Source organism: Rhinatrema bivittatum, chromosome 11, assembly GCF_901001135.1.
Source record: "Rhinatrema bivittatum chromosome 11, aRhiBiv1.1, whole genome shotgun sequence".
Classification (NCBI taxonomy): Eukaryota; Metazoa; Chordata; class Amphibia; order Gymnophiona; family Rhinatrematidae; genus Rhinatrema; species Rhinatrema bivittatum.
The window spans coordinates 38,048,096-38,075,654 of NC_042625.1; the positions used below are offsets into that span (position 1 = coordinate 38,048,096).

The 27,559-nt window shown below is 47.4% G+C and overlaps 1 protein-coding gene across 3 annotated transcripts in view; it reads right to left on the reverse strand.

The window, feature by feature from the left end:
- The window catches only part of DHX37 (DEAH-box helicase 37), a 63,750-nt gene that overhangs the window by 34,159 nt on the left and 2,032 nt on the right, over positions 1-27,559 (reverse strand). For 2 of the 3 annotated variants that reach the window (XM_029619949.1, XM_029619946.1), the window contains exons 2-8: positions 22,270-22,416; positions 15,710-15,876; positions 15,132-15,244; positions 6,107-6,446; positions 5,547-5,695; positions 3,631-3,723; positions 2,517-2,613 (exon numbers count right to left, since the gene is read on the reverse strand). In XM_029619949.1, the coding sequence (XP_029475809.1) occupies positions 2,517-2,613; positions 3,631-3,723; positions 5,547-5,695; positions 6,107-6,446; positions 15,132-15,244; positions 15,710-15,876; positions 22,270-22,416 (1,106 nt within the window). Of the gene's footprint in view, positions 1-2,516; positions 2,614-3,630; positions 3,724-5,546; positions 5,696-6,106; positions 6,447-15,131; positions 15,245-15,709; positions 15,877-22,269; positions 22,417-26,840; positions 27,264-27,559 lie in introns of those variants that run through there. The other variant, XM_029619950.1, reaches the window with a different exon arrangement.

Genomic DNA, 27,559 nt, shown 5'->3' on the forward strand with positions numbered 1-27,559 from the left:
TCCGGCAGCTTGTGTACCTTATTTTCACCCAAAAGCTTTTTAGCTGCTCCAGGTCTTCACCAAAGAGAAGCCTGCCTTTACATGGCTAGGCCTCAAGCTGAGCTTGAGGAAACATCCGCTGACCAATTCCACAACCAAAAAAGCCTCCAGGCTGAGACTGCGGACATCATTGTTCATGAAAACATGCGGATGAGGTCATGCAAGGCATTTGTGCTATAACTGACTGCTGCCTCCAGACACTCCACCTGGTGAAACCCAGAGGGTGACATAGCCTTGTTGTCCTGTAACTGCTGCACCCACCGCAGTGAAGCCCGAAGCATAAAACTACTGCACACAGCCGCTTGGATGCCCAGTGCTAACACCTCAAATATCTTTTTGAGCTGCATCTCAAGCTTCTGGTTTTGCATATCCTTCAGAGCTGCGGCCCCAGCCACTGGAATGGTCATCCTCTTCGTGACTGCAGAGACGGAAGCATCCACCTTTGGAACCTTCAAGAGCTCCAGATTGTCCTCGGGTAATGGATACAGCTTATTCATAGCTCTGCTCACCTTAAGGCTAGTCTCCGGAGTGTCCCACTCCCTGACCACCAACTGATTAACAGACTTGTGAAAAGGAAAGGTCTTGGCTGGACCCTGCAAGCCACCATGACCGGATCCACTTCCTCCTAGCCAGAATCCTCATGAGGAGCCGTTATACCTAACTCCGCCAGGACATGCGGAATCAGGGGATTTGAAAAAGGTGAAGCACCTTGGGATCATCACCTTCCAACATCGGGACCTTTCCCGGTTCCTCAGCTGGATCCTGCATCCCGTGATTAGGAGCAGTGTCTGGAGAGCCATCCCCAGATAGTAATCCCTGATCAGATTCTTCAGAAGCAGCATCCTCAGCGGCCCCCGACGCCGATGGACCATGGACTCACCTAATCCTCGTGGCCCCCCCGAGGCCCCTGAAGATTTGGACCTCTTCTTGGACGGGTTCTCTCTGCCCTTCACTTAAGAGAGGACTGGCCTGCGGCTTTGCAGGCCAAAAAAGCCTTATGTATCAAAACCACAAACTCAGGGGGAAAAGGAGAGAAACACTCAGACTCATTCTCCAGATGGTCTGATTCCTCCCCTGACTGCCACCGGGCCTCCTCAGGGCTGAATTTGGCTGGAGAAAGCACGGGCAGGAGATCCTGCCCCCCCCCCCCCCCCACCCCCCAGCTGCAACCTGCGCCTTAGCAGCGAGTGTATCCAAAATGGCTGCCATTTCCACGTTCAGAGGGAACAGATCATTGGCCTCACGCCTTTGGCCCCCCAGACTGGTCCTGCTTGGAAGATGCTGATGCAGCCCTTCCCGATGTGCCCTCCCCTTCAGGGAGGCATCAGTAACAGCGACCTGCACAAGAAAGACGTGTGGAGCTGTCTCTACACATGGGGCATCAGGCCTCCCTCAGCATGACCAGGTGATGCATTGACTGTGTGGAAAATGCCCGAAACAGGGGAAAAACCGGCACCGGGAGAGCCACAAAGAACATATCTGTCCCCCGAGCTGCCTCCCTGCACCACCAGCACTGGGGAAAACAGAAGTAAAGTGCACACAACCGCTGCCCCTGTAAAAAAATTTTTTTTAACTTTAAAGACAACAAAAGGCACAGAGAAAAGAAAAGGAATAGCATTATCTGAAGCTCAGCAAAGGCTTCTCCCTGTTCTCCTGGAGGTGAGGGAACTGGACCACCAGCTTTCACTTCCGGCGTTGTTCAGAGAGCAATTTAGGATCTCCAACACCTGCTAGCCCACCTCTACAACCAGGACCTGTAAACCTCCAGGGAGAGAATCTCCGCTTGAAGCAAATGAAGCAAATTCTATTTTTTTGTTTTAAGGTTCAGAACTGCAGGTTTTGTACCTCCTCCATCTGCTGGAGACTGAGAAATACTGAAGGACTACACCAGGTTTTATGCCGGTGACTGTGAAAACTTTTCTGTCTCCATCTGCTGGAAGGGAGGCAAAACCCAGGAGTCTGGACTGATCTGGGTACGTTCAGGGAAATGAAGATACTGCATATAAATTCTGTTCCAAGGATGTCAACGTCCAAGTTGGCACATAGGAGGCTACTAACTTTGACAGAGTGGGCCTCTTCATGATAAAGAATTTTATGCATGACAGCTAATATCCTAAACTGTATCCTCAGCTTTACCAGTGAAGGTGTTTTTAGCTGTGGTGTAATTCCTTCACGATGCCCATTTCCTGTAATTAATCTAACCACTCCATTTTGCACTAACTGTAACACCTTTAATATTTTCTCCGAAAGGGCTAGAAATAATGAATTGCAATATTCCAATCTACTGAGTCCTAAAATCTTCTTTGGCATTAACCAAAATTTCATGTTATCAGTTTTATAACGGAACGTCTCTGCAGTACAGTCCGATTGGTGATTGTCCTAATTACAGGTTTAAATTACCTACAGACACACAACATAGTCATTTTATTCTGAAACACGTGAAGATTTAAAAAAAAAAAACAAAAAAAAAAACTGACCTTTTGAATCTCTCTTAGAAGCACACCATCAGTCATGAACTTAATTTTTGTTTCGTCTGTAACATTTCCTTCATATCGGATTTGATATGAAACCACCCTGAGTGGAAAAGCAGGGATGTTTTAGCAATTATACAAGCACAATGAATTTCTCAGCCTGTACCAGTTCCACAGATGGCTGCATTCAAAGCTATTTCTCCCGGTTTAGGATCTGCAGGATTTATTCTAGCAAATGTCAAAGATTTGCATTAACATACTTTAATTACTATAATTAAGAACATACTTGGAATCCGTTCTAGCCTTGTGCTGTCACAGTCAGTCAGACAGTGATGCAAGCTACAAAAGGGGTGGATACTTTACTTGACATATCTGACATTTGAGGGAGACAGCTACTCCAGAGGTTAAGCATCTGAGATTCAAGTGTTCAAAGCCTGCTTTATCTGTAGTTGGGTGAGTCCCATTCTCTCTCTGTGCCTCAGTTTGCTTAATTGTAATTAAGTAACACTAGTTACAACACAGTTTCCTCATTCTTTCCTCCCCTCTAAGCTGTCTTTAAAACTGGTAGCAGGACATTCAACACCAAGCATTTCTAACATGTTGGGACGGAGACTGGATGAAGAATGCTACATAAGATGTGAGTTCATTATAACGGGGGTCATTTTTGAAACATCTCTCCCTGCCATAGCTAGCTTGCGAGTGCTGTGCACCCACAGGCCCGCACTCAAATTTTCAAAAGGAAACAGCATCCTCTGAGAAAAAGTTTCACTTTAAAAATTTGGGGCCAGCCAGCACAATGGGTACTTCAGTACCTATGGACTTTGCACCTGAAGCAAATTCAACACGCACAGGGAGGGATTTAAAAATGAAATGGGTGTGTTGTGTCTGCAGCTCCACCCCTGTACGGGTGGGGGAGTAATTTTCAAAACTATTTTTACACAGGTAGACCTGGGTGAAACCATTTGCAGACTGTAAATAAGGGTGAGCACCTGAAGACTATAGACAGGAAGCATAGAGAGGAGCAGGGTTTTTGAACTCTGAAGGACAAGCCTCCTTTTATACTTTGCTTCTCTTCCGTTTACTACTCTGTCACTGAACAGCATCGCAGGCCTGCCCTCACCTGCAAGACAAGTTCATTTCCGTAGCTACCCGCTGAGACATGGTTACCGCAGCTACACGCCGAGGCTCCGTAATTCCGATAAGGCCACCATCACTACCATGACATGGGTGGAAAAAAAAAAAAAGCAAACATTTTAAATAAGGCAGATGACAAAATAAAAGCATCCACTCTGTGTCTAGCATGATGCTTCCTCTACTGGACCTCTTAAACAGGTCTATCCAGTAACGAGCGGTAGGAAGAGCTGCGTTAGTGCCCGGCGCACCCGCGTTTGCCGCACGCACAGTGCAGCTCACCTACCACTCGATCCTGTATGTAAATAGCTTGCAAATGCAAGCTGCGTCTAAGAAGCGTCCGTGAAGCGTTAGGCCCGCGCAACCCATTTTACTGTATAGAGCGATATACAGTATCCTCGGTGCGCGGGCCTAACGCTTCACAGCCACGCTGGTATCTGTCATTTCAAATGTCATTTGAAATGACAGATACCAGGAAGTCGGGATTGCCAGTCCCCTCTCCCCTCCTCCCGAAGCAGGGCGCGAAAAGCTGCCTTGCTCTGGGAGGAGGGAAGAAGGGACTGGCAGTGTAAAGCGGTGAAGCGACTTACTTTTTGCAGCCCCCTCCGGACATCGGACGACCTCTCCTGCCTCCAGCTGCATGTGACGTCACGTCACGTCTTCAGCGGCCGTGCAGGCGTCCATCTTCACGAGCAGCTGGAGGCAGGAGAGGTCGTCCGATGTCCAGAGGGGGCTGCAAAAAGTAAGTCGCTTCGCCGCTTTACACTGCCAGTCCCTTCTTCCCTCCTCCCGGAGCAAGGCTGCTTTTCGCGCCCTGCTTCGGGAGGAGGGGAGAGGGGACTGGCACGGGGGAAGCCACGATGTCCGGAGGGGGGTTGCAAAAGTAAGTCGCCGAGCTTCGGATTGCCCGTCCTCTCCCCTCTCTCTCTTGCAACTTTTTTTTTCGCTTTTTTTTTGCATCGGGAGGAGGGGAGAGGACTGGGGCTGCCCCGGAGACCAGGGCAGGTGAGCGGGGGCTGGGGGAAAGCTTGCCGCCTACCCTTACCCCTGCCTCTAATGCAGGGGTAAGGGTAGGCGGTAAGTTATCAGGTTAAACGCGCGGCAAAACAGCAGGGTAAAATAGCGATAGTCGGGGCGCGGGTTACTGGATGCTAGGGAATAGCTAATTCGCTCATTTACATGCAATATACATGCTGCGTGCGGAAGGGGTTGCCCGGGGATTTTAGGACGCGGTAAGGGTAGGTTAAAGGGGGTTGTGGATCGCAGGAAGGGCTAACGCGGCCGGAAAGTGAGTAGAACGTGGGTTAGGAGCGGGGTAAACGCGGCCGCACTTTACTGGATAGACCTGAAAGTAAGCAAAGTGATTCTAAGTAGCCACTCTGGATCACCAGGCATCACTTCAGACTCAGTTTCTGTAGGGATATTTTTAGCCATTTCTTGGGTTTGGAATGTATTTTGGTATTTGTACTCCTGTTTCCTCCATCTTAAATCAGCTCTGCAAGCACCAAAATGAAACGGGGGGGGGGGGAGGGGACGGGAGTAACAAAAGTCAGAAACAGTCGGACGTCTCGATCCTGAGACTGCAAGCAGCTTGTCACTTTCATAGGCAGCTGGGTGGCAAGGACCACGGGTCGTGAACCAAATTCATCTAAGAGCAGCTTCACTGGGGGATATTCAAGATAAAACAGTGCCCACACCAAGGTAAGGGAAGTATTTCAAGACCAGAGTGACAATGAAATGGGACAGTGCGGAGCTACTTTGGCCACGTGCTTTCTCCTGCCTAGAGAGGTTTTTGGGGGGGGGGGTTTTTGGCTCTCACACTAGTGCACGGAACAGAGCAGATACCCATCCCACTGCAGGTGAAAAGTGGATACAGAGAGTTTGCCTGAAAACCTGGAGCCGCACCTGCTGTACCCGGCCTCGTACAGAAACTGCGGCACCTGTGTTGTTTTGCCGCTCCCGGTTTCTCCGCACAGGACGACGACAGGATTCTCTTTAATGGCTTCCATGATGGCCTGCTCTTCTGCCAGGATCGGGAGTTTCAAACGGGCCTCCTAACATCAGAGGGGGGAAAAAAATGATTATATACACATATATACACACGCGCTCGCATACACACACACGCTTTCATGCTCTATGTGACTTCCTTCCATGCATCTGACTCTTTTTATCAACAACTTATCTTTCTTATGAAATTAGCACAAATAAAAACAACAACAACAAAAAAACCTACAAAAAACTGAAATCTCAACATGCAACTCAGAGTTACTAATTAAAGCTGGCTTTGAAAGTGGGGGTGTGGGAGGTGCATTTCTTCAGAAGCTAAGACTCAAAGGAACAGTGTCACCCACTGCACCGTAGGTCAGCCCTTTCTGCCTCGTGTGCCATTTGTAATCTATGACGTCCACGCCCTTCCTGTAAGAGAGGCACTGGAGGCTTATGTTTAAAATGCCAGGAAGCCTGACCTGGATTTCGGGAGTTCTGAGCACCGGGATGAAGACTGCAGGCTCTGAAGATGGTTTGCGAGACGTTTCTTGGCCAGCCCTCCCACTGGCTCTGGCAACGCTTGCGCCAGGCACCGCGCCATCGCTCTGTAATGGACTCGAGGCGCATTCCCTTTGCTTTGCAGGGCCTGAACCGCCGTGTTCCCTCGTCTCGCAGCCTCCCCCACCTTCGCCCTCATCAGAGGAATCAGATTCTTCCGCAGGCTCTTCCCAGGACCCCGAGCTCTGTCTGCGTCGTTTGTTAACGCCGCTGATGCTGCTGATCTTTCCTCCCCATGAGGACCCTGCAGCTTCTACGGTCCTACAAAGAAAAAAAACATTACCATCAATGATTTTGTTTCTTGGATAACTGGACTCAGATTTACATTTTACATTCTTAACACCATGCTGAAAGCATCGTTTCCGTGAGCACAGAATGAGCAAGCATTTTCCGAGAAGATGTTCCTACAAGATGAATCAGCAAAAAAAACAAAAAACCCCCACACTTTCAAGTCAAACATTTCAGGAACTGACACCTACTTCAGTCTTCTGGCATCTTGCAAAAAAGAAAATGGATTCACCCGAAAAATGCTTTGGTATAAGTTGTCTCTAGCCACTGGCCAATTAGTCAGGTACTGAATACTTTGGCTTTTTACTAACAATCCTCAAGTCTGAACCGTTACTGTGACAAAACTGTGGAATCACCACTTGTTAACCTCGGCTGTGTCACAAGAGCACACACCAACGGAGACATGCACTAGTAACATAGCACGCAGGTGGTGGCAGAAAAAGACCAATTATTCCTGTCCACACTGCTAAGGATATATCCCAGCTGTCAACCACAGAAGCCTGACCACTTGTAAGACATCACTTAAGTCAGGAAACAAAAATGTTATCTAGTTCTTTACCATGCGGTGTACACCACCTCTAAGAACCCATACTTAATCCAACACCCAGCCTCCCACCCCTCCATATAATAAATCTAGTGAGGCTGTGTTCAATCATTCAGTCTTCTAATTCCCCTGGGGTCTTGCTGGATGGTACCCGGTCATCACCAACCTGCTTACAATGACCTAGTTGTGTTATAGGGAGTTACGGCTTGTAGGGCAGCAAACCAGCTACCCCCATGGCCTGCTAAGTCATTAGGCTATGTTTTCTATATCTGCCTCTACTTTTCACCTGAATGCCTTTGGGGGCTAGGTACTGTCCAGCAATCTGACATCAGTCCAGTTAGTTTCCGAGAACTGTACTTTGCTGCACGAGCGCACTAAATTTGATTCAAATGGCGCATCTGGCATTTCTTTCACAACTTCTACCTCGCTGCATGTGAAGCAGTGACCTTCACTTGCGATTTAGAGGGCAAAACATTTTTTCGGAATATTTAATCACAGTGGCTAACCTATGAAAAATCTCCCAGGGATTGAAGACAGGAAAATTGGTTCCTACCTGCTAACTGACTGGACTCGGGGAAGACGACCTCAGGGGAAGGAGGGAACCAGGACTGCTGGCTTTCCTACTCCTGGATACTGCAGGTTAAAGCTGAAAGGAAAATTGTTTCTTGCCTACTAATTTTCGTTCCTGTAGTACCACAGATCAGTCCAGACTCCTGGGTTTTGCCTCCCTTCCAGCAGATGGAGACAGAGAAATTCACACAGCCACTAGCACATAACCTGGTATAGCACCTGCAGTTCTTCAGTATTACTATGTACCCAAGCTGATACAGAAAACTTCCAATCAAAATATAAAATCCCCTGAATTAGCAGAGGAAAGAAAAATCAACTATAAACAATATTTCAAACTTTAAGGCAAGACAAAAAACCTGTACCATTCTTCAGACAATAAACAGATTGAGCAGACTCTCTAAATGCTCCTACACCCCTGGATGGGACTCTGCACTGATCTGTGGTACTACAGGAATGAAAATTAGCAGGTAAGAACCAATTTTCCTTTCCCTGTAGGTACCCAGATCAGTCCAGACTCCTGGGATGTACCAAAGCTTCTCTAACTTGGGTGGGACTGTGAGAGTCCCGTTCGAAGAATGCCCTCTCCGAAACCTGGATGTCCAATCTATAGTGTCTGGCAAAGGTATATAAAGACTTCCACATTGCCGCTCTGCAAATCTCCTGTGGTGATACTAGCTGACACTCGGCCCAGGAGGCCGTCTGGGACCGAGCTGAATGAGTCCTTAACCCCTCTGAGATAGGACGTCCACAACAAATGTAAGCGGAACCAATGGCCTCTTTGAAACAATGGGCAATTCTAGCTTTCAAAACCTTTTGACCCTTCTTTGCACCACTCCACAGCACAAAAAGGTGATCCAACACTCTAAACTGTTAGTCACCTCCAGATACAGCAGCAAGGCCCGAACATCTGAACACCTTAACTCTGTAGCATGAGGCGAACCAGACTCCAGATTTTAGAAAGCTGGAAGTCCCACAGATTGACTCAAGTGGAACGCCGAGACCACCTTCAGCAGAAAAGACGGTACTGTCCTTAACGAGACCCCTGAATCCGAGATCTGTAAGAAAGGCTCCCAGCAGGACACCGCTTGAATCTCTGAAACCTTTCTGGCTGAACAAATGGCCACCAAGAAAACCACCTTCAAAGTGAGATCCTTTATGGTAGACCTTCTAAGGGGCTCAAACAGTGCCGCACACAATCCCTTGAGGACCAAATTAAGGCTCCAAGACGGACAGACAGCACGTAGGAGTAAAAGGGTGTAAATACTTTGCTCCTCTGAGGAAGCACACCACATATGGATGCACCGCCAGGGGCCTCCCATGAAGTTTGCCCTGAAAACAGCCCAGGGTGGAGACCTGTACCCTTAAGGAGTTGAATGACAAACATTTAGTCAGTCCTTTCTGCAAAAAGGGTAGAGTCTGCAATAACGAGGCTCGCTGAGGGTTAATCCCTTGATGAGCACACCAAGACTTGAAAACCACACCCTAGCATACGCCAAAGAGGTGGAAGACTTACGAGCTTGCAACAAAGTGGGGATAACATCCTCCAGATATCCCTTCTTCCTTAAATACTGCCTCTCAAAAGTCAAGCTGCTAGACAAAAATGATCCGCCTGATCGAAAAATATGGGTACCTGACATAGCAGTTTTGGGAGATGACACAGCCTCAGCGGGCCGTCCACCGCTAGATTAAGCAGATCCGCAAACCAAGATATCAGAGGCCACTCTGGAGCCACAGAATTACTCTTCCTGAGTGGACCTCTATTTGCTTCATTATCTTGCCCACCAGAGATCATGGCGGAAACATGTATATCAGAACATCGCTTGGCCAAGGAAGAACCAGGGCATTGACCCCTTCCGCTCCCTGCTCTCTCCTGCGACTGAAGAACCGAGGAGCCATTAGATTCATATGAGGAATGCCCCATCTGTGGGTAATGAGACTCATCGCTTCTTCCAATAGCTCCTCCGGGATTTAACTGCTGATGGCTGAGAAAGTTGGTCTGCACATTGTTGGAGCCCGCAATGTGGGATGCTGCTATCAAAGACAGATGCTGCTCTACCCAAGACATCAGAATTTCCGCTTCCTGACTCTTGGTCCCTCCTTGGCAGTTGATGTAGGCTACCGCCGTCGCATTGTCGGACAGGATCCTGACAGGGTGGCCGCATAAAAGAGGTAAAAACTCCTGGAGGACTAACTGCACTGCTCTTGTCTTGAGATGATTGATGGACCACAACTCTTCCTCCGATGATCATTGCCCTTGGACTGACTGGGACTGGCATACTGCTTTCCACCTGGAGAGAATGGCATCGGTAGTCACCATCAGCCATCGTGGAACCTCCAAGACCACTCCACGGCACAAATGGTTGCGTGAAAGCCACCATGATAGACTGGATCTTGTTGAGTTGGTGAGCGGCAGGGGAAGATGAAACTGCTCAGATACTGGATCCCAGCAGGATAGCAATGCCTGCTGAAGTGGTCTCAGGGAATGAGTTCCAAAGTAGATGCCATGGAGCTGAGGACCTGCAAGTAATCCCAGACCCTGGGAACCCAGGCCTGCAAGAGACTGCAGACCTGAGACTGCAACTTGAGCATCCGCTCCTCCGTGAAAAAAGCTTCCCCACTTGGGGAAAATGCGCCCCCCCCCAAAAAAAAAATTCAAAACTTGTGAGGGGAGACGCTGGCTCTTAGATAGATTTACTATCCAAACCAACAATTGCAAGCTGTGCATCACCACCTCCACCGCTTGCCTACATGGGTCCTACGACTTTGCCCAAATAGCCAATCATCCAGATATGGGTGCACCAGAATGCCCTCTCTCCTGAGGGCCACCACCACCACTACCATCACCTTGGTGAAAGTCCACAGAGCTGTTGCTAAACCAAACAGAAGAGTGCAAAATTGAAAATGCTGCCCTAGGATCATGAACCGGAGAAATCTCTGATGGTCCAGACAGATCCTGAGGTGCAGGTATGCTTTCGTCAGATCCAAGGACGCCAGGAACTCTCCTCTTCGTAACACTGCGATGACGGAATGCAAAGATTCCATCCAAAACTGTGGAACCTTGAGAGCTAAATCTACCTTCTTCAAATCCAGAATTGGGCAGATTGCCCCGTCCTTTTTGGGCACCGCAAAATAGATGGAATAATGCCTCCTCCCTCACTTGAGTGGAGGAATGGGAACTATGCTCCTAACAGATGCAGGCGCTCAAGAGTTTGCAGCACAAATAGCTCCTTTTTCACTGAGACACAAGGAAATCTCAAAGAGATTCCTGAGCGGCCGAGCAAATTCTAAAATCGTAATCTTACTCTATCATGCTTGGAACCCACTGGTCTGACGTGATCTCGGCCCACTCCTTGTAAAAATGCGTGAGGTGACCTCCTATCACTGGAACGGAAAAGTGGGCCAGCCTCGCTTCATTGTGAAGACTTGATCCCACCAGGACTCTGGCTGGTGACCTCCCTGCCTGCTCTACAGGCCCAAAAGAGCTGGCTCCAGGACTGCAGCCTCCCCGAGGCCTGTCTCTGCCCAGTAGCCGGAGCTCTATTCTGCCAAAAATGCCTCCCACCACGAAATGGAGAGTGTACTGGAAGAGATCCCTTGGGCTTGTCTTCTGGCAATTTGTGAACCTTATTCTCACCCAAAAGCTTTATCAGCTGCTCTAGTTCCTCACCAAAGAGGAGTTTGCCCTTGAATGGCAGTGCCCCAAGCTGAGCTTGCGAGGAGACATCAGCCGACTAATTTCACAACCAAAGAAGTCTCCTGGCTGAGACTGCGGACATCATCGTTCTGGAAGAAGTATGAATGAGGTCATATAAGGCATCCGTGCCATACGCGACTGCCGCCTCGAGATGCTCCACCTGCTGAGACTCCGAGGGCGACAAACTTCTTTTCTCCTGTAACTGCTGCACCCACCGCAGTGACGCTCAAAGCATAAAACTACTGCAGACAGCTGCCCGGATGCCCAGCGCAGATACCTCTAATATCTTTTTAAGATCCACTTCCAGCTTCTTGTCTTGCACATCCTTTAGAGCCGCAGCCCCCTCCACTGGGGATGGTCGACTTCTTCCTAACTGCGGAGACAGAAGCATCCACCTTCAAAACCCGCAGGAGTTCCAGTGTTCTCAGGCAACGGATGCAGCTTATCCATAGCCCAGCTCACTTTAAGGCCAGTCTCTGGAGTACCCACTCCCTGGCCACCATCCGTTTCACCGACTTATGAAATGGAAAGAAGTCTTGGCCGGACCCCACAAGCTCACCATGACCGGATCCCACATCCTCCTGGTCCGATTGCTCCTGAGGAGCTGCTATACCTAACTCCGCCAAGACAAACAGTATCAGGGGGCCCAGCTCCTCCTTCTGAAAAAGGTGGAACACTTTGGGATAGTCTCTGTCCATTGTCAGGACCTTTCCTGGCTCCTCAGCAAGATCCTGCGGACCCGCATCAGAGTCAGGGGCGTCATCCCCCCGTGACAATCCTCGGTCAGAATCCTACGAGGAGGCCTCTTCAGTGGCTCTTGATGCCAGGGGGACCAAGGACTCACCGAATCCTCGTGGCCCCCCCTAGGCCCATGAAAACTTGGACCTCTTTCCGGAAGGAAGTCCAGCTGCCCTGCGGCCTGGCAGGCCAAAAAGACTTTGTGCATTAAAACCACAAATTCAGGGGAAAAAGGAGATAAACTCTCAGAATCCTCCTCCAGAGGGTCTGAGTCCTCCTCCGTCTGCCCTCTGCGGGCCCCCCGGGCCTCTTCAGGACTTAAATCTGGTGGAGAAAGCACAGGCGGGAGATTCCCCCCAGCCCCCCCCCCCCGCCGCAAGCTGTGATTTAGCTGCAAAGGTTTCCAAAATGGCTGCCGCTCCCGCGCTCAGCAGGAATGTATTGTAACCCCAATATTTAAAAAAGGCTCCAGGGGTGATCCGGGTAACTATAGACCAGTGAGCCTAACTTCAGTGCCGGGAAAAATAGTGGAAACTATCCTCAAGATCAAAATTGTAGAGCATATAGAAAGACATGATTTAATGGGACACAGTCAACATGGATTTACCCAAGGGAAGTCTTGCCTAACAAACCTGCTTCATTTTTTTGAAGGGGTTAATAACATGTGGATAAAGGTGAACCGGTAGATGTAGTGTATTTGGATTTTCAGAAGGCGTTTGACAAAGTCCCTCATGAGAGGCTTCTACGAAAACTAAAAAGTCATGGGATAGGAGGCGATGTCCTTTCGTGGATTACAAACTGGTTAAAAGACAGGAAACAGAGAGTAGGACTAAATGGTCAATTTTCTCAGTGGAAAAGGGTAAACAGTGGAGTGCCTCAGGGATCTGTACTTGGACCGGTGCTTTTCAATATATATATCAATGATCTGGAAAGGAATACGATGAGTGACGTTATCAAATTTGCGGATGATACAAAATTATTCAGAGTAGTTAAATCACAAGCAGACTGTGATACATTACAGGAGGACCTTGCAAGACTGGAAGATTGGGCATCCAAATGGCAGATGAAATTTAATGTGGACAAGTGCAAGGGTGTTGCATATAGGGAAAAATAACCCTAGCTGTAGTTACACGATGTTAGGTTCCATATTAGGAGCTACCACCCAAGAAAGAGATCTAGGCGTCATAGTAGATAATACATTGAAATCGTCAGCTCAGTGTGCTGCAGCAGTCAAAACAGCAAATAAAATGTTAGGAATTATTAGGAAGGGAATGGTTAATAAAACGGAAAATGTCATAATGCCTCTATATCGCTCCATGGTGAGACCACACCTTGAATACTGTGTACAATTCTGGTCGCCGTATCTCAAAAAAGATATAGTTGCAATGGAGAAGGTACAGAGAAGGGCAACCAAAATGATAAAGGGGATGGAACAGCTCCCCTATGAGGAAAGGCTGAAGAGGAGAAGAGACGGCTGAGGGGGGATATCATAGAGGTCTTTAAGATCATGAGAGGTCTTGAACGAGTAGATGTGACTCGGTTATTTACACTTTCGAATAATAGAAGGACTAGGGGGCATTCCATGAAGTTAGCAAGTAGCACATTTAAGACTAATCGGAGAAAATTCTTTTTCACTCAACGCACAATAAATCTCTGGAATTTGTTGCCAGAGGATGTGGTTAGTGCAGTTAGTGTAGCTGGGTTCAAAAAAGGTTTGGATAAGTTCTTGGAAGAGAAGTCCATTAACTGCTATTAATCAAGTTTACTTAGGGAATAGTCACTGCTATTAATTGCATCAGTAGCATGGGAACTTCTAGGTGTTTGGGTAATTGCCAGGTTCTTGTGGCCTGGTTTGGCCTCTGTTGGAAACAGGATGCTGGGCTTGATGGACCCTTGGTCTGACCCAGCATGGCAATTTCTTATGTTCTTATGTTCTTAATCAGCAGCCTTGCGTCGCACAATTTTTTGGCCCATCAGACCGACGCTGCAGAGGGGATGCCACCACAGTCCCTTCCAATGTGCCCTACCCTGCAGAGAGGCACCGGGAACATTGACCATTCCGCGACAAGCGCATGGAGTTGTGGCCACAACCAGCGCATCGGACCTCCTTCAGCATGCCTGGGTGTATGAGCACGCGGCAGACACCTGAATGGGGAAAAAAACACCAGGAGTCGAAAGAATGCAGAACGATCCCCCAAGCTGCCTCCCTGCACCATCGGCAGCAAGGAAATCACAGAGATAAGGTGACGTGATCCTTGCTTACAAAACACCCTGCACTTACTTCTTTCTTTATTTTTTTTAAACTTTACAACAAACAAGACACAGACAAGAGAGAGAAAAAAAAAAAAAGGAACAGTTATCTGAAGCTTGGCAAAGGCTTCTCCCAGATTTCCAGGAGGTGAGGGAACTGGACCACCAGCTTTCACCTCTGGCATGGTATCAAGGGCAATTTAGGGTTTCCAACCCCTGCTCGTTCGCCCCTACAACTAGGAGGGATGATCCCACCAGGACTTGCCAACATCCTAGGAGGGAAATCCTCTTGGAAGAAGAAAAATCTCCGTCTATCTCTCTCAGAACTGCAGGTTTTGCACCTCCTCCATCTGCTGGAGGCAGAGAAATACTGAAGGATTGCAGGTGCCACACCTGGTTATGTGCTGGTGGCTGTGAAAATTTCTGTCTTCATCTGCTGGAAGGGAAGCAAAACACAGGAGTCTGGACTGACCTGGGTGCATACAGGGAACAGGGATTTCCAACTCCCCACTTGCCCGGCTGGACCTGAGGGATGGTCCATGAAGGAACCAAACACCCCTGGGAACGTCTCCTCTAATCTTTTCCTAACTTCTTCTCTTTCTTTATCCTTTTTTTTTTCCAGCTGCAGGTTTGCACCTCTACCATCTGCTGGAGGCAGAGAAATACTGAGGGACTGCAGGTGGCAAACTAGGTTAAGTAGCAGTGTTGGTAAAGCATTTCTCTTATGTCTCCATCTGCTGGTAGGGATGCAAAACCTATCATCACCTCCACCGCCTCACTCATTCTGAACATGACCACGGTCTCAAAAGCTCAGCCATCAACAATGGAGCTCTGCTTCATGAAAGCCAAAAGGATATTTTACCGTTTGTTCTGGTACAAGCGCTCGCCAGTTCCCAGTCTGGAAGTGGTATATAAGAGTTTCAGCTCATCTTCGGAAGCTTGAACCTCACTTAATTTAGTTAGGATCTCGGCTCGCTGACAAAAACAAGCAAACAAAACAAAAGGCATAAATGAAAAGAGGTTCTCTTGGAAAAAAACCAAACAAACGAGGAGAAAGGAATGCGTTGCAAACTCCAGACAAGAGCCTTTAATCTAAAGGCTGTAGGGGAATGCAGCGGCAGGGTAACTGTAAAGGACTGGATATGCTCCTGGGTTACAGGAGATGTAGGATTGGTTACAAGTTAGGGACCAGGCCCCGTTTCACCATTTCTAGCTGTATGAAGAACAAGCAATAAAAATGTTCATGGAGGAAAAGGAAAAAGAGAAATGCTAGGAAAAGCATCCATTTACACAAGTCAGTAAATAAGTCGTCCTTAAAAAGGGACGCCAACAAACCCATTTTAGCAAGTCGGAAAGAAAGACATGTCCTCTCTTAGTGGAGGGGGCTGCAACAGCAAATCTTTTGCCATTTATTGTGCCAAGGACAATACCACGGCATACCTGACTCTTTTTTTCTTTTTGCTCCAGGACCTTCTGTAAAACTTTTTTCTGTTTTTTGCTGAGAGGCTTTCTCTCTGGTCTGGTGCTCTCAATTTCTCTCTTCTGGGTCTTTTTGGCTGGTAGAACCAAGGCGTTGCTTTCATCCACTCCCTTTAGAATCTCCTCATCTGCAAAGACTTGGTTTGGTTATTCAGCTATTATCGAAATAATAACATTGCTCAACTCGCTGCTGTTAGTAATGCAGCCGGTCTGAGAACTACCTTTATTTCCCCCAATCACTTCCAACTGAAGAGATACTCATTTACTCAGCACCGCTGGGGCAGAGGGGGGAGAAAAATAAGTAATGCAACATTGGAGAAATTACTTACCTGATAATTTTATTTGCCTTAGTGTAGACAGATGGACTCAGGACCAATGGGTATAGTGTACTCCTGATAGCAGTTGGAGATGGATCAGATTTCATTCTGATGTCAGCCCCAGTACATATACCCCTGCAGGAAGTGCAACTCTTCAGTATTCTCCTCGAAAAGCATTATGGATATATGTATGACTGACTAATTTGAATAACTTGATTAACTTTATAACTTGGTTAACTTGATTTGGTTGAATTGGCTATAGCTGGAGACCGCCAGTGCCCTCAACCGAGAAACGTCGACACCCAGTAGGATGGGTGTCCTAGATGAAGGAATGCATGGCTTACCCTTGAATCACTCACTCCCGGGGATGTCCCCCGAGAATTCCATGAGTAATGGCAGCCGTGGGTGGGATGCTGAGTCCATCTGTCTACACTAAGGAAAACAAAATTATCAGGTAAGTAATTTCTCCATTTCCTAACGTGTAGCAGATGGACTCAGGACCAATGGGATGTATAAAAGCTACTCCCGAACCAGGTGGGAGGCTGCATGTGACCCACTTAGTACTGCCCTTGCAGATGCTGTGTCCTCCCGAGCCTGAACATCCAGGCGGTAAAACCTGGAGAAGGTGTGGATGGAGGACCATGTCGCCGCCCTGCAGATCTCGGCGGGTGACAGCATCTTGGTTTCCACCCAGGACACTGCCTGGGCTCTAGTAGAATGGGCCTTGACTTGTAAAGGCGGTGGCTTGCCTGCTTCCACGTAGACCGCCTTGATGACTTCTTTGATCCAGCGGGCTATGGTTGCTCATGAGGCCGCTTCCCCCTGCTTCTTCCTGCTGTGAAGGACGAATAGATTGTCCGTCTTTCGTATGGATTCTGACCTTTCCAGGTATCGGACTAGGAGCCTGCCGACGTTGAGATGTCATAGACTTCGAGCCTCTTCTGAATTCTTATGCTCATCTGGTGATGGTAGCGAGATGATTTGGTTGAGATGGAAGTGAGACACCACTTTGGGGAGGAAGGACAGAACTGTGTGTAACTGGATGGTTCCCGGGGTGAGTCTGAGGAACGGCTCCTAGCAGGACAGTGCTTGTAGCTCGGATATACGACGAACAGAACAGACTGCCAGCAGGAAGGCTGTCTTCAATGTTAATAATCGGAGAGACAGGCCGCGGAGAGGTCTGAAGGAGGTTCCTGCTAGGAAATCTAGGACCAGGTTGAGGTTCCAAAGAGGCACCGGCTACTTTAGGAGTGGTCGGATGTGCTTGACTCCTTTCAGGAAGCGGAAGACATCCGGGTGAGAGGCTATGCTGCCGTTCTCGCTCTTGGTTCCATAGCATGACAAGGCCGCCACCTGTACCTTGATGGAGTTGAGGGACAATCCCTTCTGTAGGAATTCCAAAATCGCAGGAATTTTGACTGAGTGTGGTATGATGCCGTGGTCCTCACACCAGGATTCGAATACTCTCCAAATCCTTATGTATGTTAGGGATGTGGAGAACTTGCTTGCTCGGAGTAGGGTGTCAATTACTGCCCCCGAGTATCCTCTCCTCCTTAGGAGAGTCCTCTCAATGGCCAGACTGTAAGAGAGAATCGAGCTGGGTCCTCATGGAGGATTGGTCCCTGTTGGAGCAGGTCTCTGTGTGGAGGCAGCGGCAGGGGTTCCCTGCCAGCAGTCTTTGCATGTCTGCGTACCATGGTCTTCTTGGCCAGTCCGGGGCCACTACAAGTACTGGCCCCCTGTGGTGTTCTATCCTGTGGATGATCGCGCCCAATAGGGGCCACGGCGGGAAGGCATATAACAGAGACTCCTGTGGCCAGGTCTGTACCAGGGCATCGATTCCCTGGGACTGGGGTTCCTGCCTGCGACTGAAGAAACTGGGTACTTGGGCGTTGGACCGGCTTGCCAGGAGGTCCATGGTTGGTGTTCCCCCAATGGTTTACTATCATTTGGAATGCTGTGGTTGACAGTTTCCATTCTCCAGGATCTAGACTCTCTGCTGAGGTAGTCTGCTGCGACACTGTCTTTCCCAGCAATGTGGACGGCCAAGATCTCTTGAAGATTCGCTTCCACCCAATGCATTAGGGGGTCTATTTCCAGAGACACCTGTTGGCTTCTGGTTCCTCCCTGACAGTTGATGTAGGCCACTGTTGTGACATTGTCCAACATTACTCTGACCGCTTTGCCTCGGAGTCTGTGACTGAACCTTAGGCAGGCTAGTCTGACTGCCCGGGCTTCTAGGTGACTGATATTCCATCCCGACTCTTCTTTGTTCCATTGCCCTTGGGCGGTTAGCTCCTGGCATTGTGCTCCCCATCCTCATAGGCTGGCATCTGTGGTGAGTAGGATCCAGGTTGGGGATGATAGTCTCGTTCCCTGGCTCAGATGGGCTTCTTGTAGCCACCATCGTAGTTGGGCCCAAACTCTGTCCGGGAGCTGAAGCCATATGGTGTAGTTCTGGGACAGTGGATTCCATCATGATAGTAGTAATTGTTTTAGGGGTCTCATGTGAGCCCGTGCCCATGGGGCTACTTCCAGTGTGGATGCCATGAGGCCGAGAACTTGTAGGTAAGCCCATGTTGTGGGGCGAAATTCGCTCAACAGGGTTCGTAACTGGGTCATCAGTTTTGATCTCCTTGTCGCTGTCAGAATGACCTTGTCTTGTTTGGTGTCGAACCGGACTCCCAAGTATTCTAAAGATTGGGAAGGCTGCAGGCAGCTCTTGTTTGTGTTGACCACCCACCCGAAGCTCTCCAGTAGAGTTTTGACTCTGTTGGTTGCCTGGTGGCTTTCCTCTGGGGATTTCGCTCTGATCAGCCAATCGTCTAGATAAGGGTGCACGCGGATTCCTTCCTTCCTCAGTGTTGGTGCCACCACTACTATGATCTTGGTGAACGTCCGGAGTGCAGTGGCTAACCTGAAAGGTAGTGCCCGGAACTGGTAGTGACTGTCCAGGATCGAGAAGCATAGAAAACGCTAATGCTCTTGATGGATCGGAATGTGTAGGTAGGCTTCCAACAGATCCAGGGAGGTAAGGAACTCTCCTGGTTGTATCGCCCTTATTACCAAACATAGGGTTTCCATGCGGAAGCGGGGAATCTTCAGGTAACGGTTGACCACCTTGAGGTCCAGGATAGGTCTGAACGTTCCTTCCTTCTTGGGAACGATAAAATGGATGGAATAATGGCCAGTATTTATTTGTTGTGGAGGCACCGGTGTTATAGCCTCCAAGGCTAGTAATCTGGTCAGAGTAGCTTTCACTGCCATTCTCTTGGAAGGGTCGTGGCAGGGAGATTCCACAAAACTTGTCCGGAGGGAGGTGGTGGAAATCCAGGTAATATCCCTCTCGAATGATGGATAGGACCCACTTGTCTGAAGTTATCTCGACCCATCTTTGGTAGAATAGGGCCAGTCTGCCCCCTATGGCTTCTTCCTTTGGATGGGTCGGCTGATCTTCATTGTGGGGTGTGGCTGGGGCCTGGGCCCGAGCTGGCTCCCTTTTTATTGTGCTTGTTCTGAAAGGACTGGCTCCGGCCTGCGAGGCGGGCCACTTGATATGAGCTTCTATATGGGTTGAAGCGCTGTGAACCTCTGCCCCTGGAGGTTCGGGGGAAGGATCATTTGTTTCTTATTCCTGTCCTCCTGTAGCCGCGGCAGTGGGGGCTCACCCCACTTGTTGGCTAGTTTCTCTAGTTCGCTTCCGAACAGGAGTGTTCCCTTGAAAGGCATCCTTGTGAGTCTCATTTTGAAGGATGCGTCGGCCGACCAGTTTCGGAGCCAGATTTGTCTTCTGGCTGCCATGGCAGATGAGACTCCTCTAGCTGCTGTGCCTACCAGATCCGAAGCAGCATCCACGAGGAATGATACGGCTGGTTCCAGGGCTTCCCCAGGAGTGATGTTCCTGGTCTGTGCTAAGCAGGCGCATGTCACCACGGCACAGCAGGCCGCGATCTGTAAAGACATAGCGGAGATGTCAAAGGACTGTTTGAGGATAGATTCCAGACATCTGTCTTGAGCATCCTTGAGTGCTGGTCCTCCCTCCACTGGGATAGTAGTGCACTTCGAGACCGTGCAGACCATAGCATCCACTTTTGGACATGCCAGGAGATCCTTGGCGCAGGGTCCAGAGGGTACATGGCTGCCAGAGCCCGGCCCCCTTTGAACGTGGTTTCTGGGGCATCCCATTCTAGGTCAATTAATTGCTGGACGGCTTGTAATAGTGGGAAATGGCGGGAGGTCTGACGGAGTCCCTCTAGTAGTGGGTTCGTCTTAGGTTCCCTGGAGGCACTAGTGCCCAGGATGGCAAGCTCTTTTAAGCTGTGCATGACTAGGTCTGGAAGTTCATCCTTGGTGAAGAAGCGTCTCATGGTTCGATGGGGTTCTGTCCCTGGAGGGTGCTCCCCTTCCTCCAGGGGTTCTGACTCCACATCTGAGATGTCTGTGTCCCCGTAGGTGGGGCTTCTGGGCGGTGGGATCACTTCCCTGGGCAAAGAGGGTCCTGGCATGTTGAGGTCCTCTGGTGGTACCTGTGACCGCATTCTAGGAGGCACCGGTTGCATGTGGACGAAGGTATGCGGACCTTTGAAGAATTCCACCCAGGAGATAGAAGCTGGGTCTAGGCTAGGGGACGCCATGTTTGAGGGGGAGTCCCGCTGTGTGATGCTAGGTCCGGCGTACCGCTCCAGGGGCTGGGATCCGGTACCGGCTGGGGAGGGCCATGAGTTGGGTGCCCTAAGGCCTCTTCGCACTGTATACACAGGGCTGTGGCCTCCTCATGCTGTGCAGCTCTGATGTGGCATGCTGGGCAAAGGTCCTGAGCTTTGAGCTTATTTTCAGGAGGTGCCATGGTTTGTGCTCGTACAATACAGTTGTGCGCTCCAGTGTGCGTCAAAGATGTGCGCATGTAGAGCGATGTGAGCACTGTTGTGCGCATGGGTCGAAGTTATGTGCCCAGCACAGTGAGCGCGTGGCTATGCGCTTCACTTGTGCGCTCAGCACTTGTGCGTGCGACATTGTGCGCACGGATCAGGGCGGCGAACAGGGCCAAAATGGTGACGCCGACCACGCGGACAATATGGCGACCACCTCAGAGGGTCTCCACGTGGGAGGACCCTCGAATCTGACCGGGGTATAGCTCTGCTAGGGCCGATCAACCTGGAAGCACTGGTCCCGGCTGGCGATCTGTGTGTCTCCTCGAGCTTCGGAGACCAGAGATTTTTAACTAGATTTTTACCTTACCTTGTCCTGGCGCTTCCCTGTTTCGTTCCAGGCGGTCTCCGGCTGCGGGGGGAGAGGGAAAATGCCTTCACCGCCACGCTTGAGGTTGCACCCACTGCCTCTCAGCCTCACCTGATGTCGGGGGCTAGGTCCCTGCCGAGGGTCGGCCACCGGACCGAGGCTCACCTTCGAGGGATCGCGGAAATCACCTTGGGAATCTCGTCTGGGGGAGGGACCCAACAGATGTCACCGCAGGAGAGCGGGGCTCGTCTGTAGAGGTAAGATTTCTTCTCAATTTGGGTTTCTTTGGTAAAATTTTCTCTAACGCATGCTAGCATGCATAGAGTCCCTAACTGCTATGGAGACGGAAAATACTGAAGAGCTGCACTTCCTGCAGGGGTATATGTACTGGGGCTGACGTCAGATTGAAATCTGATCTGTCTCCAACTGCTAACAGGAGTACACTATACCCATTGGTCCTGAGTCCATCTGCTACACGCTAGGAAAACTGTGTTTTGCATTTCATAATGGACAAATTAAATAAAATAAACTGTCAAGAATGAATATTTCTCTTAAAAAGATGCATGTAATGTGATCATCAAATAAGTTGTACTGTTTTTAACCTTCTTGATACTGAATTAGAATTAAATGTCAGAGCAAATTAGTAACTAAGTCAGTTATTCCAATTTTGTTATCCATTCTATTCACATCACAAAACTACTCCAGAAATAAAAAAAGGTATGTTAGTATTTGGTTCTGTTAATGTTTTAATCTTGACCCTTCACTGCTACTTAGGTGACAAAAGGGCCTGCCAGCATCAATCTACCATTTCATGTGAACAGCAGCAGAGGGAGTGTAGAATGAATATGCATTCACTACTACATCAGAAGTATGCATGGAAATATTTTGTTTCAGTATTTTGTTTCTTGCAGCTAAAAAAAAGTGCAAGCCATAACACAGATAATGGATTCTGGAAATAAGCATCACCTTTCAGCTCAATCTGAACTTGCACGCTAGGTTCCTCAGACTTTTGTTCAGCTGTCTGAACTTGTCTGGCTTTCCAGTTGTGCCTTTTCCGCAGTTTCCCCATGCTTTCCCTCTTGGGCTGCTGAAGAAGCTTTGATTTCTTAAGTTCTGCAATAGAGAAAGAAGCAGCAGCATTTTAACTCCCAGACTCCACAGCTCACCCAATCACTACCCCCCTCAAAATATAAGAAATCTATGCTCTACAAACCCATGTCACTGCAATAAAAGATCTACAAATTTCCTAGAGTCCACAACATAGAAATAAAGGCCAGCAAACAGGCTATAGGTGATATCTTTTTACTGGTCTAGCTTGACATTTCTCACTAGCTTTTATGAGCTATGCTCCCTTCAACAGGCTAAATACATAGAATAAAGGTCAGTGCAAGGCCAATACCTGAAAATTGAAAAGGGAAGAAAAGCACAAGGGTTAAAAGGCCTTTGGAAGACAGGCAAGCAGACAGAAATCCTTGAAGAAATTAGATGGGTATCTGACAAGTTGGGCTTATTTTTCAAGCGTATCCTTCTCCTGTGCTGGGAACTCAGGCTGTCAGAAGCTAAAAGTCTGCAGAGGAAAATTACCTGTAAGACAGACTGTGAATTGAAATATAGGGAGCAGGATCTGCACCTTGGGGGCTGAGCATGACCCCAGGATTATTATTATATTTATATGCTATAGACCAATGGTTCCCAAACTGGCACAGAGTTCAATTCAGCATGGCACACCCATCACCTCCCAGGCATAATCATTCCTCCCCCCATCATCTCGTTCTAGTACACATTCCCCTTCCTTCTCTCTCCATCCTCCTGAAGTAATCATGGGTCCCTTCTTTCTTCCTTTCTCCACCATATCCTCTAAAGGTGAGGAGTAGTGCTTACTTGGTGCTGCTGCTTCCTCTTGCAATCAGAACTGCATGGAGCACCAGCAGAAGAGAAGGCAGAAGCAGGAGGTAAATGCCGTTTGCTGACTCTGCCTATCTGCTGATGGCGATCCTGCAGGTGAGGGAGCATAGGGAAAAAAAGACAAGATTTTGCAGCTGCCAGCAGCAGTGGTGGCTTTTGATAGATGGCTCTAGCTAGCCGGTGAAACATTTCACAGCACGTGTGCTTCTGTGGTGGCACAGCACCCCCATTCCCCAGCAAAGGGCTCATTTGAGAGCCACTCTCTGCGCACGCACACAGACACGAATTGCAGGAGTGTCATTCACTTCACCTCTATCCCCTTCTCCCACCACAGAATCACTGCATTTCATCACCCCCCACCCTCCCTCCCCAGAGATCACTAACTGCACTCCAATGGTGGCTGGACCAACTATTTCATACGCACAAAAACAGAGTCCTGGGCATGTAACAGCTGCTGCTATGACTCAATGGTTCACAGATTTCTTTACATTTATCCCAACCTTTTAGACAAAAATAATTTAACTTTTTATTTATCATTTTATATATAATACACAAGCATACACAAGCAATAGAAATAGCAAGCAAATACATTGAAATCTTCATACGAGTATTGATTAATGATATTGGATTACAGCCCACGGTAGATACCAATGCAGAAATGTTAAATGAGTCACTTTTACTGTACTTTTTAGATAATTGTTTTAATTTTCTCTCTTTTAATATTTTATTATATTTTATTGTATTTATATTTGGTGTATGATTATGTGATTTTATTTGTTCTATGCTTTATTTTATATAATTGTAAACTGTTACAATTGAATACAAATTGACAGCATGAAAATGCAATAAATAAATAAATAAATAAATTTGAGGAAAAAAGGAACAGGACTACAAAATTTAGTGCAAATGCTAACAGACCACAATAAGGAAAGCCAAACACAGAATGGGAGTAATAAAAGGAAAAGAAGATAAAATCAGGAGCTCTAGAATTAATAAAGGATCTAAGCTGAATAGAGAAATTTGTTTTCCTGGATCCAAAGAAAAAAACAATGCATTTATATGGGAAATGCAGAGAAAAATAGGCCCCTAAGATCAATAACCTCCTGTTGCACATCAGGAAAAATTTGAAGTTTGCCACTCATGAAGGAAATTTTCATATAGTGGAAAAATACAATTGAAAAACCAAATCCCAATCTAAGTTTGAAGAAAGAAATCACAATAAGAGTAGATCTATGTGACACATCCTCCCTAGTAGTCTCAAGAATGGTAGAGATGCCCAAATATTCACCTCCAGAATTCAATACAGCTTGGACAACCCCCATACCATCCGACCTTTTAGATGGAAAAAAGGGACACCATTGAGACCACAGGATCCTAAGATTAGACGATCTTGCAAAGTTCTCCAACAACTTCATCCTACGATACATTACAGAATTATCTTGAATTAAAGTATTACGAACTGACAAAACCTTCCTAAGATCAGTTTCCAAAACTGACATTTTTTCCTGAATGTACAGAAGTCTCCTGAGAATGAATTCTACTCACAAAAGTATTCACAATGGCATTCAAAGAAATTAGAGACTACTGCAAAGAGGCAGGAAGGGGAAGGCTCACAAGAACATAAGAAATTGCCATGCTGGGTCAGACCAAGGGTCCATCAAGCCCAGCATCCTGTTTCCAACAGAGGACAAAACCAGGCCACAAGAACCTGGCAAGTACCCAAACACCATGCTACTGATGCCAGTAATAGCAGAGGCCATTCCCTAAGTCAACTTGATAAATAGCAGTTAATGGACTTCTCCTCTAAGAACTTATCCAAACCTTTTTTAAACCCATTTACACTAACTGCACTAACTACATCCTCTGGTAACAAATTCCAGAGCTTAATTGTGCATTGACTGAAAAAGATTTTCCTCAGATTAGTCTTAAATGTGCTAGTTGCTAACTTCATGCAGTGCCCCTAGTCCTTCTATTATCCGAAAGTGTAAATAACAGATTCACATCTACTCATTCAAGACCTCTATCATATCCCCCCCTCAGCCTTCTCTTCTCCAAGCTGAACAGCCCTAACCTCTTCAGCCTTTCCTCATAGGGGAGCTATCCCATCCCCTTTATTGTTTTGGTAACCCTTCTCTGTACCTTCTCCATCGCGACTATATCTTTTTTGAGATGTGGCGACCAGAATTGTACACAGTATTCAAGGTGTGGTCTCACCGTGGAGCGATACAGAGGCATTATGACATTTTCCATTTTGTTAGCCATTCCCTTCCTAATAATTCCTAACATTCTGTTTACTTTTTTGACTGCTGCAGCACACTGAGCCGTCAATTTCAAAGTATTATCCACCATGATACCTAGATCTTTTTCCTGGGTGGTAGCTCCTAATATGTAACCTAACGTCATGTTAATTTTCTCTATATGCAACACCTTGCACTTGTACACATTAAATTTCATCTGCCATTTGGATGTCCAATCTTCCAGTCTCACAAGGTCCTCCTGCAATGTGTCACAATCTGCTTGTGATTTAACTACTCTGAGTAATTTTGTATCATCTGCAAATTGGATAACCTCACTCATCGTATTCCTTTTCAGATCATTTATAAATATATTGAAAAGCACCGGTTGAAAGTACAAGTAACAACATTGGGTTATGTTTTTCAATTAAGATACCCATGCAAGTGCATGGTTAGATCGAAGGATGAATCTTTCATCTTTTTCATTCCTGAGCAGTTAAAATCCTTTATCAATGCTAGGAATATAACTATACCCTCTGTAACTAACATCTAATCCCGAAGGCGCATAGTTTAGTAAAGTTCGGACACGCAGCACACTGAAATTATTTTCGCAATAGTACTCCCATTTTGTTTTCCTTTGTCTCACCCTATTCCTAATTACCTTTATAGTCGAGACACATAGATTAAGAATTCGTATGGAATAATGGAATTTTGAGTTAATTCTTGATATTATATTTTATCCTTTTTTCTTTCTGTAATTTGTTAAAAGATATATACTATGTGAATCTCAATCTTTCTGGAAGTAAGAATGTTTACTTAAATGTTGTTGAAAATGCATAAAAATAAAATTAAAAAAAAAAAAAAGAATAGTTTCCACTATTTTTCCTGACACTGAAGTCTTTAGGTATAATGGATGATTTTATTGATAGGTTACAAATTTTAACTTATAGATCTGAAATTTCATTTTTTAGTTCCTTTAGAACCCTAGGACGCACACCATCTGGTCCAGGTGATTTGCTACTCTTTAGTCAATCTGACCTTCTACATCTTCCAGGTTCACAGCGATTTAGTTCAGTTCATCTGACTCATCACCCCTGAAAAACAGATATCTTCCCCAACATCCTCATTAGTAAACACAGAAGCAAAGAATTAATTTAGTCTTTCTGCAATGGCCTTATCTTCCCTAAGAGCCCCTTTAACCCTGAGTCATCTAACGGTCCGACTCTCTCACAGGTTTCTTGCTTCGGATATGTTTTAAAAAGTTGTTATTATGAGTTTTTGCCTCTACGGCCAACTTCATTTCAAATTCTCTCTTCGCTTGTCTTATCAATGTTTTACACTTAACTTGACAATGCTTATGCTTTTTCCTGCTCAAAATGGATAATGCAGCAGGCTCACCTTAATGGAAAACTGCCAAGGTTCCAATACCAGGTTCTGCAGCTACAACAGGGGTTTCAGCAGAAACCTGAGATACCTCAAAGTCTGATCAAAGCTGTAGAGCTCCAACACCAACTACCCTGCTCTTTAGTGCCTCTGGTAAATGCAGCCGGCACAACCTGGTCAGCCTCCAAACTCTCCTGGCCGGAGATCACATCAATGGTCGGCGGCATCTCCTGCAGGCACATCAGGGTAGGCAGAGTCTTATCATCATGGCTCAACGAGATGTCCAGCAGTGCTTCAGCCTGCCACACTGCTCCCCTGGAAGCAGCGGCATCGAAGGTTGGTCCTGCAGGTATCGATGCAAGGAGCAACTCCAGAATTGTCGACTGACGCAAAATAGTGCTTGACAGTGGGGCAGGGGGAATGCCTCGAAGCCTGCGGTGTCTCTTCACCATAGTTTAAGAGGAAAAAAGGTAAGAAAATGAAAGTTGCTGGCGCACTCTCCCCCGACACCATCTTGGGTTTGCCTCAGAAAGATTTTTTAAGGCTAAGCCATGCAGCAGTGAGATCAAATATTTTGACTATCTTAAAATCGCACTTGCAATTAAAGATCAAAACAGCATTGGCAGTTTGGGAAACTAAGTAAGGGGGGCCTTGTATGCTGCAGCAGATGCTTGCTGGGCAGACTGGATGGACTGTTTGCTCCTTTTCTGCCGTCATTTTCTAAGTTTCATCGA